The sequence below is a fragment of the Bos javanicus genome, chromosome 5, assembly GCF_032452875.1.
Source record: "Bos javanicus breed banteng chromosome 5, ARS-OSU_banteng_1.0, whole genome shotgun sequence".
In the NCBI taxonomy this organism is placed as follows: domain Eukaryota; kingdom Metazoa; phylum Chordata; class Mammalia; order Artiodactyla; family Bovidae; genus Bos; species Bos javanicus.
This window is the reverse complement of record NC_083872.1, coordinates 100,682,052-100,695,093: the sequence shown is the minus strand read 5'-3', so window position 1 is coordinate 100,695,093 and position 13,042 is coordinate 100,682,052. Positions and strand designations below refer to the sequence as shown.

Genomic DNA, 13,042 nt, shown 5'->3' with positions numbered 1-13,042 from the left:
ACCACAGTTCAAAAGCATCAATTCTTCGGTGCTCAGCCTTCTTCACAGTCCAACTCTCACATTCATACATGACCACTGGAAAAAACATAGCCTTGACTAGACAGACCTTTGTTGGCAAAGTAATGTCTCTGCTTTTCAATATGCTATCTAGGTTGGTCATAACTTTCCTTCCAAGGAGTAATCGTCTTTTAATTTCATGGCTGCAGTCACCATCTGCAGTGATTTTGGAGCCCCCCACCCCAAAAAAAAAGTCTGACACTGTTTCCACTGTTTCCTCATCTATTTCCCATGAAGTGATGGAATCAGATGCCATGATCTTTGTTTTCTGAATTTTGAGTTTTAAGCCAACTTTTTCACTCTCACCTTTCACTTTCATCAAGAGGCTTTTTAGTTTCTCTTCACTTTCTTCCATAAGGGTCTTTACAATGCCAAAAAATATTGCCAGTGTTTTTTTCTTTAAATTATACTATTAAATTACTGGTATAATTTATAATCAGTGTTGTTTTAAGATCAGGAAAGAATTTAACTGTTGAGTAATTGCAAGCTACTATAATAAATCAAACATCCATCTATTTGGGAATATAATTGAAAATTCACCTATTTAAGCTAATGCAAAAGACCAACTAGCTATTATTAATTTGTTTCTAAGGTCAGTTTTCATTCCAATCCCAAAGATAGGCAACTCCAAAGAATGCTCAAACTACCACACATTGCACTCATCTCACATGCTAGTAAAGTAATGCTCAAAATTCTCCAAGCCAGACTTCAGCAATACGTGAACCATGAACTTCCAGATGTTCAAGCTGGTTTTAGAAAAGGCAGAGGAACCAGACATCAAATTGCCAACATCCATTGGATCATGGAAAAAGCAAGAGAGTTCCAGAAAAACATCTATTTCTGCTTTATTGACTATGCCAAAGCCTTTGACTGTGTGGATCACAATAAACTGGAAAATTCTTCAAGAGATGGGAATACCAGACCACGTGACCTGCCTCTTGAGAAACCTATATGCAGGTCAGGAAGCAACAATTAGAACTGGACATGGAACAACACACTGGTTCCAAACAGGAAAAGGAGTACGTCATGGCTGTATATTGTCACCCTGATTATTTAACTTATATGCAGAGTACATCATGAGAAACGCTGAACTGGAAGAAACACAAGCTGGAATCAAGATTGCCGGGAGAAATATCAATAACCTCAGATATGCAGATGACACCACCCTTATGGCAGAAAGTGAAGAGGAACTCAAAAGCCTCTTGATGAAAGTGAAAGAGGAGAGTGAAAAGGTTGGCTTAAAGCTCAACATTCAGGAAATGAAGATCATGGCATCTGGTCCCATCACTTCTTGGGAAATAGATGGAAACAGTGGAAACAGTGTCAGACTTTATTTTTGGGGGCTCCAAAATCACTGCAGATGGTGATTGCAGCCATGAAATTAAAAGACGATTACTCCTTGGAAGGAAAGTTATGACCAACCTAGATAGCATATTGAAAAGCAGAGACATTACTTTGCCAACAAAGGTCTGTCTAGTCAAGGCTATGTTTTTTCCAGTGGTCATGTATGGATGTGAGAGTTGGACTGTGAAGAAGGCTGAGCACCGAAGAATTGATGCTTTTGAACTGTAGTGTTTGAGAAGACTCTTGAGAGTCCCTTGGACTGCAAGGAGATCTAACCAGTCTATTCTGAAGGAGATCAGCCCTGGGATTTCTTTGGAAGGAATGATGCTGAAGCTGAAACTCCAGTACTTTGGCCACCTCATGCGAAGAGTTGACTCATTGGAAAAGACTCTGATGCTGGGAGAGATTGAGGGCAGGAGGAGAGGGGGACGACCGAGGATGAGATGGCTGGATGGCATCACTGACTCGATGGACGTGAGTCTGAGTGAACTCCGGGAGTTGGTGATGGATAGAGAGGCCTGATGAGCTGTGATTCATGGGGTCGCAGAGTCGGACATGACTGAGCGACTGAACTGAACTGAAGAAGTGTACAATTTTCATTTCCCTGACCTTACAAATTTATCAGGAGGAAGTTTTAAAAAAAAAAAAAACATTATATTAAATTCAATGTGTGGTGGACAGTTGAGAAATTATGTGTTATCTTTGCTCGGAAATCAAAAATAGCATTTCCTTTGAGGTTTTCGACCAGTGGATGAAACTGTGAACCTGTTGTATGTACCTTGAGTGGACCATTTGAGGCCAGTTTCTGATTAGCAGTGGGTTTATTATTCTTTTCTTATTGCATATTTAAAAAAACAAAACATAAAATTTTACATACACATCCACCCACATTTGAAGATGCAAGATGAAGAAACATACATGACCTTGAACACACAGTTGAAGAAGAGGAGTTCTATCCAAACATTTCAATTTAAATGTCAAGGTATGTAATTCAGGTTTTTTTTTTTTTAATTGTTGTGGATTAATATGCGTGAGGATTTACTATAAGTTGATATTCATGTGCCCTTTCTTGGATCACTGCCTTGTTATGGTGAAGGGGTTTGAGAAACTTCGTAAATCTATGAGCCCTGCCATAGACATGAAGTTAAGCAAATTCTGGGAGATGGTGTGAGACAGGAAGCCTGGCATGGTGCACTCCATGTGGTTGCAATGAGTTGGACGTGCCTTGGAGATTGAACAATAATATTCATATGAATATTAATGTGGATAGAAGTTTCCATTATTGTTTTTTTGTTTTTCTGTTCTTGGACTGTTTCATTTTTGTGATATTTTTCCATTGTCTGTCTCTGCGTCTTTTCTCTCTTTCTCTTTATCAATACGGGACTAACAGCTATTTGCTTTGAAGTAATATTTTGCCTCATATTATTAAGGATATACCTAGGAAATATACACATCTAGTTAAAATTAATAATTAAAAAGTGAATCTTTGGTGCCAGTCATTCACCTTTTTACCATTTATAAAATAATGACATTTTAAAGTATCAACTTTTAATTCAGCATGTCAAAAATTTTTAAATATGTTTTTCATCAGGTGAAAAAACTTGTTTGGACAATAGAGATATTAACATGAAAGACCACAAAATGTAGGGGCTCTTCCGTGAAAACGTTTCTCACATTCAGTTTGTAGATGGCATCTGTAAACCAAAATGTGTCTTAGCACAGAAAAAGAGGTCAGGAAAATGTAAAATAATAAATTTGCAACTCCTAGTAATTTAAGTAGCATGTGCTAATAATCATTATTTACTAATATGTTTTGCTGGTATTTAGTAAACTTTGGTAACATTTTGTAAAATTGGGAATTAGACATGACATTTTAATCTAATCAACAATTTTATATTTCCATCTTTTTCAGTGTTTACCTAACTGTTCTCACTTGTTTATTTTCCGAATAATTTTATAATACATTTTGCAGACACTTTCATTATAAACAACAAAATAAAAAAAAAGAGATGTAGTTTTATGGTATATTAAATGCTTCCTAATTTATCAATCAACTTAAGGAACATTTATCTCTGACATTTAGCCTTCAAAGCACTCATGGCTGAATTTCCACTTGTTCAAGTCTGTATTCATGATATACTGACTGTTTTGTTTGTTTGCTTTTTATTTTGGTGATGTGTCTCTGTTAAGGATGATGTTAGCTTCATTAGGCAAAGAACTATTCTCTTTAAAAAGTGCCCATCAATTTCATCTTTAATTTTTAGCATAAAGTGGTGGATATTATTATTTGCTTTTTATTCCTGTAAGATGATGATATATTTTACCCAAGCTCTATGAATGTGAGATGAATGGATTTCTTACTATTGAACAGCTCTTGTATTCCTAGAATAAATTCAACATAATCATGGTATGTTTTGACTACTACTAATATGTTTAAGATTTTTGTGTGAACACTCTTAAAATTCATTGGTTTTTGCTTGTTTAAAATACATTTGTTTTTGATGGTAAAGTGCTTGTGTTCTAAGCTTCTAAGTTAAATTATACCACTTCTCAAGGTAATGAAAATGTTAGTTTCTTCATAATGCTGAATTTAACATGCCTTAAATTCATATTTTGAAAGTTATCCCATGATACTTAGGAGAAATAATTAAGTCTGAGTTGAATTTGAATAGGCTTCTACACTCTTTATCCTAACATTTTCTGATAATCATTTGTTTGATTTTTAATATAATGGCATTTTATTACATGTGTTGAAATTTATTGACTATCATTAGTACTATATCAAAATATCCAAAAGCAATCTGGGAAATGTAAAATATTCCTTAATTGAACTCTGATAAAACTTATTTTACTATTTTTGTTAATATTACTATAAGAGAAAAGGTGTGCACTAATTCCCTGAGATACTGTTCTGTGTGATTTATTACACTCTTTCCTGACCGGGATTGGCAGCTTCAAAGGTAGCTTTTCTCTTCCCACCATTCTGATCATCTGGAGTAGTATCATTACTAAATAAGATAAATATGTATTTTTCTGTTTCCTTAGATTTTATGTTGCTATTGCCTAATATTCTATGATATTCAAAATCTATATTGTGTACAACCTTGTTATTACAATTGCCATCACTTCACAGGAATGCACTTTCCAAGCTAATTTATGTGATTAATCTGTTAGACTGTTCTGTGATGTCACACCGATATAAAATCTTATTGGGGATATCTGGAGGACTAAATGGCATTCTGGTTTTGACTTTGATCACCCTGAGTCTGTTAGGTAAGTTAAATGATCTTAATTAAATAAAAATATGAAAAATGTTTACTTGTTTCTTATTACTCTTTTCATATTCATTCATTATTCTTTACACTAACAAAGATTTAACTAGATTAAATTTAAAGATTTAATGATTTAACTATGTATAAAGCAATATATTATGCCCCACAGTAACATATTGATTAAGTATTTGAATCAGGTACATATTTTGTCCTCAAGTGGCATACAGTTTACTAGGAGAAAAGTGTATGTAAGTGTGTGTGTATGTAATGTGTTTGAAATCATACTTCAGGATTTCTTAGATATCTGTGAATAGATTGAATTACATTATTTTTCTTAAAAAAATTATACATTATTATTTAAGGTTGAATTCAGTTTACTCTTGATTTTGTCCAAATATTTGCTGAACAATCTTTAGACTCCAAACATTGCTACAAATCCTTCAAAAAAAAAGGAATAGTCATGGTGAGAAATCCCATATTTTAGTGGAAAAAACATTAAAAAAATTTAGGGTAGACTGGGCTAAATACAATGTATAGACTGAAGTAAGTCAGAAAGAGAAAAACAAATATTGTATATTAACATATATATATATATATATATATATATATATATGAAATCTAGAAAAATGGTACTGATGAACATATTTGCAGAGCAGGAATAGAGATGCAGATGTAGAGAACGGACTTGTGAACACAGAGTGGGAAGAGAGGGTGTGACGAATTGAGAGAGTAGCACTGGCATATGTACATGACCATGTGTAAAATAGATTGCTAGTGGGAAGCTGCTGTACAGTACAGGGAGCTCAGCTCGGTGCTCTGTGATGACCTAGAGGGGTGGGATGGCTGTGGAGAGGCTCAAGAGAGAGAGAATACATGTGTATATATATAGCTAATTCACTATGCTGTACAACAGAAGCTAACACGACATTTGTAAAGCCACCATATTCCAATAATTAAATAAAAAAGGAATGAAAATGCACCTGTTAGTGCACTTAAAAAATGCATGGGAAAAAAAAAAAAAGCATGGAAAGAGCATGCATAACCCCTAGAACTAGAACTTTGCTGTATTTATTATTGTATGACAAATTCTTAGGACAATGCCTGGCACAGAATAGATCCTAAGCAAATACAGGTGCTATACATGAATTCATTGTGTAATACTTTAATTCACTTTTCATTAAACACAAACATGTTTTAAAAGAAAATTTATCATTATCCCTTCAGTTATTTCTTGTTCCAACCATCTGAATTGTTCTGAAGAATTTGTCTCTGAGACATTGCCTAGAGAAGATGTTTTCTCAACCTTAAAATAATCCTCTTTTCAAGTTTCTCAGGAAGTGCTGCCAAAATGCCTAAAACAGTATAATTCAAACATCACCCAGCATGATGATACTGGATACTTGGAAGTCAATAGTGACACAAGAGGCAATATACATAAGAAAGATGCAGACCACTGTGTTTCTAGAGCTACAGGTCATAAAGGTATTTCTCAAGGCTTTGGCCTCTATCACTTTTAATCATTTGGATTTTCTAAGTTTGAAAAAAAAATCCCATTGAAGAGGTATGCAGTAGACTAAATTAATGAAGATTTGATATAAATCTACTTTTTACTCAAAACTTGATTCACATATTTTAAAATTTTTGTTGTTGTTGTTGTGGAAGGACAGCTGTAAAACAACATAAAAAGGCCCTTCCCTCTAGGAATTTAAAATCATATTGAAATATATAAACATGAAAATTAATTGTGATCGTAAAGAATGATGTAAATAACTATTTTTTGTCTCATTTATCCTTTTTTCAAATACAAAATGGATAAAAGTAATTATATCTAACAGGCTATCTGTTATGATTTTAAAGTTAGAACTTTCAACCATCCAGACTTTTGGGAAACTGTTCTTCCTACTTTCAACTTTTCTTTTAGTTTAAATTTTTAACACTTATTCTTTGAACCTTTGACTTTTATTTGATAGTTTGATATGTGAAAAAGGTACAGTTGATTTATTCTATAATTACTTGTCAAAGAATTTTTCTGAAATCCACTAGTTTACAGTTTCCTTATCCCATGTAAAAATGTCATATGTATTATATTTACTTATTAACACTCTTTTCTTTCAGATTACTTGTCTGTTTACATGTACAAGTCCTCATCCAATTGAAATATTATAATTTTACCACTTTTTTATACTCTGGCTATCTAATTTCCCTTTATGTAATGAAACTTTTTCAGAAGTAAGAAAGCTTTGATGGGTAAACATGGGATCAAATAGACACCATTAAGCATTCATTAAAGTCAGTCTAAATACTGCATAATTATAAGAAATTAATTTCCTGTTAATTTTCTTATTCAGGTAATGTTAACAAATATAATTATTTAAAATTAAACATCAATGGTGTTATGACATTCAAATGTGCAACTATCATATCTATCTACTTCCAAAACATTTTCATCACCCTAAAGAGAAATCCCACACTCCTCTTTTCATTTTGGGGTGAGAAAACTATTTTGGAGTTAGATAGGTGTGCATCATGTTTGTACATCTTTTGGATGTTATAAAACCCATGGCTTTTGTACTTTAAAATGGTTAGCATTGTGAATTTTATGTTACATAAATTTTGTCTCAGAAAATAAAGAGATTGTAAAGGCCAGAAGTTGAACAGTTATGTTGATCCGTGCTTATATTTTTATATTATACTACATTTTTCTTCATTGTTATTCTGAAAGTCTCAGTTTCAATTTGAGAATGCCTTAATTTAAATTTAAGAAAATCAAAGGACCTGCAATTATAAAGAGGATAAAAAATTGTTATTCATCTCAATGTTACTTAATATCAAAAAGGAAATATTAAAAACAATTTACACACATAAAGCAATGAGAAAGATTTCTAAAACATTATGTGGATAAATGCTAAGCAAATGGTATGCTGCTGCTACTGCTAAGTCACTTCAGTCGTGTCCGACTCTGTGCGATCCCATAGAGGGCAGCCCACCAGGCTCCCCGGTCCCTGGGATTCTCCGGGCAAGAACACTGGAGTGGGTTGCCATTTCCTTCTCCAATGCATGAAAGTGAAAAGTGAAAGTGAAGTCGCTCAGTCGTGTCCGACTCTTAGCGACCCCATGGACTGCAGCCTACCAGGCTCCTCCATCCATGGGATTTTCCATGCAAGAGTACTGGAGTGGGGTGCCATTGCCTTCTCCGGCAAATGGTATAGATAATAGTTAATCTCTCATAGCGTTAATGCTATGTATATCTTGACTGGTACATGTTATTTTAGTAATCATATTAGGTTATGACATGAAAAAAAATCCCTTTATATCTGTCTAGGTTTTGCTTCAGACTTTCCACGTGGCAATAGTGGTAAAAATCTACTGACAATGCAGGAGACATAAGAGATGCAGGTTCTATTCCTGGGTGGGGAAGATCTCCTGGAGGAGGGCATGACCACCCACTCCAGTATTCTTGCCTGAAGAATCCCGTGGACAGAGGAGCCTGGTGGGTTTCAGTCCATAGGGTGGCAAAGAGTCAGACACAACTGAAGTGACTTAGCACACACACACACAGGTTTTGCTTCATCTTACTAAATTAATTTTCTTGGGACTTCCCCTGATGGTTCAGTGGTTAGGAATCTAAGTTCCAATGCAGGTGACCTGGTTTAGACCCTTGGTTGAGGAACTAGGATCCCAGATGCCCCAGGGCAACTAGTCCAGCATGCTATAACTACTGAGCTTGCCTGCTACAACTAGAGAGAAGCTTGCATGCTGCAATGAAGAGCTGACACAGACAAAAATATAAAAGAAATATTTTAAAATAAATCAGTTTTCTTAATTTTCATGGACTCTCATTTGTATTTTGGATAGCTTGTCTGAGTCTGAACACTTTGTTATGATTTTATCATAGCTCTACTCTTTTTCATACAATATGCAAGTATTTTCACTGTCAATTTGTAGGAATGTGCTCATCAGAATGGCTGAAATATCAAGAAAAGTGCTATTGGTTCTCTAATGAGATGAAAAATTGGAGTGACAGTTATAAGTATTGTTTGGGGGAAAAATCTCATCTACTAATTATTCAGAACCAACTTGAACTGGTAAGTGGTTTAGTATCAAGCTTATGATACTTGCTGCTTTGCCATTAAAATGGCTTATCTCAAATTTCTTCCCACCTTTTCATTAAATTATCTTTTATCTTGGCTACTGAACTTTTGGTGCCCTTTTAAATTCTGAGCTGGAATCCAGTGCTTCCCTTGACTTGGGGTAATTATGGTCTGAATATTGATGTTTAATTTATAGGTAGTGGCAGCTCAGCTGATAAAGAATCCTCCTGCAATGCAGGAGACCGTGGTTCGATTGCGTGGTTCTATCCCTGGAGAAGGGACAGGTACCCACTCCAGTATCTTTGCATGGAAAATTCCATGGGCAGAGGAGCCTGGTGGGCTACATGGGATCGCAAAGAGTCAAACACGACTGAGCCACTTTCACTTTCACTTCACAGCGTATGTCCTGGTACATGATATATAGTGAAAGCTGCTTGGTTGTGTCCGACTCTTTGCAACTTCATGGACTATACAGCCCATGAAATTTTCTAGGCCAAAATACTGGAGTGGGTAGCCTGTTCCCTTCTCCAGGGGATCTTCCCAACCTAGGGATCAAACCCAGGTCTCCTACATTGCAGGAGGATTCTTTACCAGCTGAGCCACCAGGGAAGTCCATATGATATATAATGTATGTGTAAATAAGATGATTGACTAGGATAAAAGCCTTCATGTAGAGTGTGAGTTGTCCAGTAGAATTCTAAAATCTTATTTAGTATGTCTAAATCATTAAGCTATCCTGTTCATTTAATTACTCATCACCCACTTTTTAGGCTTTTATACAGAAAACTCTAAAACAATCAAACTATGTGTGGATTGGGCTTAACTTTACTTCCCTGAAAAGAACATGGACCTGGGTGGATGATTCTCCTTTGGATTCAAAGATGTGAGTCTTTCCCAAAAGGCAGTATAATCTATTGTCTATCAGAGAATTTATCTCCTTAAAGCATCTATAAACATATCAAAATGAACTCAAATAGTTCTTGGTACTAAAGAATTTGAAAGGATGAAAATGAATGTTGGCTGGAGTAATGACAAATTTTGGCTTGGTTTTTAAAGCAAAAGGACTTGAAAACAATAATGATTGTTCACTTACTGATTTTAAAACTCCTCACACTTTATAAGGGAAAGGTACATTGAAACAATGTAGTCTTCTGCTTTCAAAGTTCTCAATACTTTAAAAATTTTTATCTTTAAAATTAATTTTATTGGACTATAGTTACTTTATAATAGTGTGTTAGTTTCTATTGTACACCTAAGTGAATCAGCTATACATCCTTGTTTTTGGAGTTCCTTCCCATTTAAGTCACTTCAGAACCCTGAGTAGAGTTCCTGGAGCTATACAGTAGGTTCTCATTAGCTACCTTTTTTATACATTTTATGCATGGTATCAAATAGTATATGTATGTCAGTCCCAATCTCCCAATGTCATCCTCTCCCTTTTCCTCCTTGGTTCCTTCCCTGGTATCAATGATTCTTTTAGTCATTTTTAGTAATTAAAAAAAACCTCTACATGATTTTTTTATACTGTAAGATCATCACAATGCTAAAAAAACAAATAAGAAATACAAGACAGAACAAAATAATCCTAAATGCTCTCAGCAGCTGCAGGAGATTATTGAGGTTTTGAAAATTTTATGAATGCTTTTGTGCACTTGTATTAATTTATAAAATTATATTATACTATAGTAGGACCAGCAAACTCAAATATTATCCCTATGTTGGTAGGCAAAGTAATGGTGCCCCTAAATGTTCTAATCCCCAAATTCTGTGAATGTTACCTTAAGTCTAAAAGAGAGTTCATGAGTGTGATTAAATTAATAATCTTGAGATAGAAGTGTTATGCTGGATTATTCAGGTGGGCCCAATGTAATCACAAGTCCTTATGAGAGGGAGAAAGTAGGGGCAGGCTCAGAGGAGATTTGAAGATAAATGCAGAGGTCCAAGTTGTCTGATAGCCAAGGAGTGCAGGCAACCTCTAGTACCTGCAAAAGGCAATGAGCAAGTTTTTCCCCAGTGACTGCAGCAGACAGCTCCAAAGACACTTGATTGTAGTTCTTTAAGACCAGCTTTGAGCTTCTGATATCTAGAACTGTAAGATAAAAATTTGTGCTGCTTTAAGCCACCACATTTTTGACAATTTATTACAGCAGTGAAAAGAAACATTCACTATGGTAACCAGTACTATTGGTTAATGAATACTATTGTGTTATTGTCCTTATTACTTAAGTAAGAAGTAGTTACTTATATTGATTAAGCACTTAATCAGTTATTACTTAAGTTATTAAGTAATTAAGTTATTAGTTATTAAGTAATTAAGTTATTACTTATTAAGTTATTAAGTAATTACTTAAGTTATTAAGTAATCAGTTATTACTTACTCAGTTAATACTTAATAAGTTATTACTTAAGTAATAAAGGAGTGAAGTAATAAATATTACTTACTTTCTATCTCTGGAGAAGGGAATAGCAACCTACTCCAGTATTCTTGCCTGGAGAATTCCATGGACAGAGGAGCCTGGTGAGCTGCAGTCCATGTGGTCGCAAAGAGTCGAACACGACTGAAAAACACACACATTTTCTATCTCACTGCACTAAATTAATAAATCTAAGGAAGTCAACTGAAGACATTATTTGGAATGGAGAATAAAATTATGGGTGAGATCTAAGTTGTATCAATGGACATGACCTGATTGGCTACTTATGAAGATGCTAACTTAGGTTTCTTCCTTATGCCAAATCCACTAAACACTACCTTTAGGATTGAGTTTTAACTCTGGACTATGCCTAGGGATTTTTGTTCACAAACATTCAATACAAAATTCAAGCATAAACATATATAAATTCAAATGTAGGTGTATTTTCCAATATGAAAATCCAACACTTACTTTTCCGCTATTATTCTGGAAGCCTTGAAAATCATGTATATCTTTTCTGTGACCCCTTCTTAAACCTTTTTTCTAAGTTTAAATAAATTCTTAACAGACTAAATCACTAACAGTACAATATTTTATATATAACTTCATTATTGTATTCAACACATCACTTTATGGATAAGTATTACAATAAGTGTATAATTTACTTAGGGCTTACATGGATCAGTTTGTGGCAGGTGAGTTCTACCACTGAACCACCAATGCAAGCGGGTCAGTTTGTGTACTAAGTTCTTTACAAACATCTAGTCATTTAACCTCTGTAACAACATAATGAGGTAAATATTTGTATCACTATTGTACAAATGGATATGAAAAACCAAGAAAGATTTAATGAGCTACTCATGTGACACTCCCAGTTTTTAATCTAAATGGATGACATGGAACAATGGAAAGAAGACTAGGATAGAATGTGAGCACAGATATCTTCTTAGCTCTGTCATTTACAAACAGACTTTGGAATTCTCTATCACAGACAGTAATACTAAATTACAGAGGTATTGAAATGTTTCATGACTCTAAGTATTTGAAAATGCCTTAAATATTTGAATTATCTTTTAATTAAGGGAGGTTTTTAACTGAGAACAGAATGGATGTCTTCAGCAATGATGATGAATAATGTCTTTATCTTCTCCTTTTCAGATTTTTCATAAAAGGACCAGCTCAAGAAAATAGCTGTGCTGCCGTCAAAGAAAATGGAATTTACTCTGAAACTTGCAGCAGTGTTTTCAAATGGATTTGCCAATATTAAAATTTTAAAAGTGACAGTGAGTTATCAAGGATCAAAATTTTGATCTAACATGAATCTTTAGGAATAAGAATTTAAAATTGCAATTAAACACCCCTTGGCTTCTCTATTTTCCCTCAGTCATGTTCATGGGTCCTAGTCACAGAGTAACTCATGTTAACAATCTAAAATAATACCCTCTGATTCTTTGTGTGATAATATAATCCAAAGTGAACCCATACATTTATATTCATGATGTAATTCATCTTTTCTTTTACAACAAATGTGAATAAATTATGTCTGCTTTTCTGTTATTTTGCTTTTTTTTTTTAATTGTTAACAATATCCTATGCAAATTTCATATAGTTCTGAGTTACATCATAGTGTGACTTCCTATGGGGCTTCCCAGGTGGCACTAGTGGTAAAGAACCTATGTGCCAATGTAAGAGAAGATGTAAGAGACACAGGTTCAATCTCTGGGTCTGGAAGATCCCCTAGAGGAGGGCATGGCAACCCACTTCAGTGTACTGTCTGGAGAATCCCACGGACAGAGGAGCCTGGCAGGCTGTGTCCATAGCACAGAGTCAGATACAACTGAAGCGACTTAGCATACATGCACAT

The 13,042-nt window shown here is 34.5% G+C and overlaps 1 protein-coding gene across 2 annotated transcripts; it reads left to right on the top strand.

Moving 5' to 3' along the window:
- The first annotated feature begins 1,404 nt into the window (after positions 1–1,404).
- Positions 1,405–12,735, top strand: LOC133248150 (killer cell lectin-like receptor subfamily F member 1). Of its 2 annotated transcripts, none has more exons than XM_061417931.1 (6): positions 1,405–2,383; positions 4,576–4,674; positions 6,000–6,155; positions 8,619–8,758; positions 9,535–9,647; positions 12,337–12,735. In XM_061417931.1, the coding sequence occupies exons 1-6, from the start codon at positions 2,299–2,301 to the stop codon at positions 12,443–12,445; spliced, it is 702 nt and encodes a 233-aa protein (XP_061273915.1). In that variant the 5' UTR covers positions 1,405–2,298; the 3' UTR covers positions 12,446–12,735. The 2 variants fall into 2 exon arrangements, with proteins under 2 accessions (XP_061273915.1, XP_061273917.1); XM_061417933.1 differs by having other exon boundaries at positions 2,293–2,383; positions 4,535–4,674.
- Positions 12,736–13,042: the final 307 nt, after the last annotated feature.

Excerpts from the sequence above, each read along its gene's own strand:
- LOC133248150 (XM_061417931.1), top strand. The coding sequence starts at position 2,299 with ATGCAAGATGAAGAAACATACATGACCTTGAACACACAGTTGAAGAAG. Across the intron at positions 4,675-5,999 it reads GATCACCCTGAGTCTGTTAG|TTTCTCAGGAAGTGCTGCCA; the intron begins GTAAGTTAAATG and ends CCTCTTTTCAAG. Across the intron at positions 9,648-12,336 it reads TCTCCTTTGGATTCAAAGAT|ATTTTTCATAAAAGGACCAG; the intron begins GTGAGTCTTTCC and ends TCTCCTTTTCAG.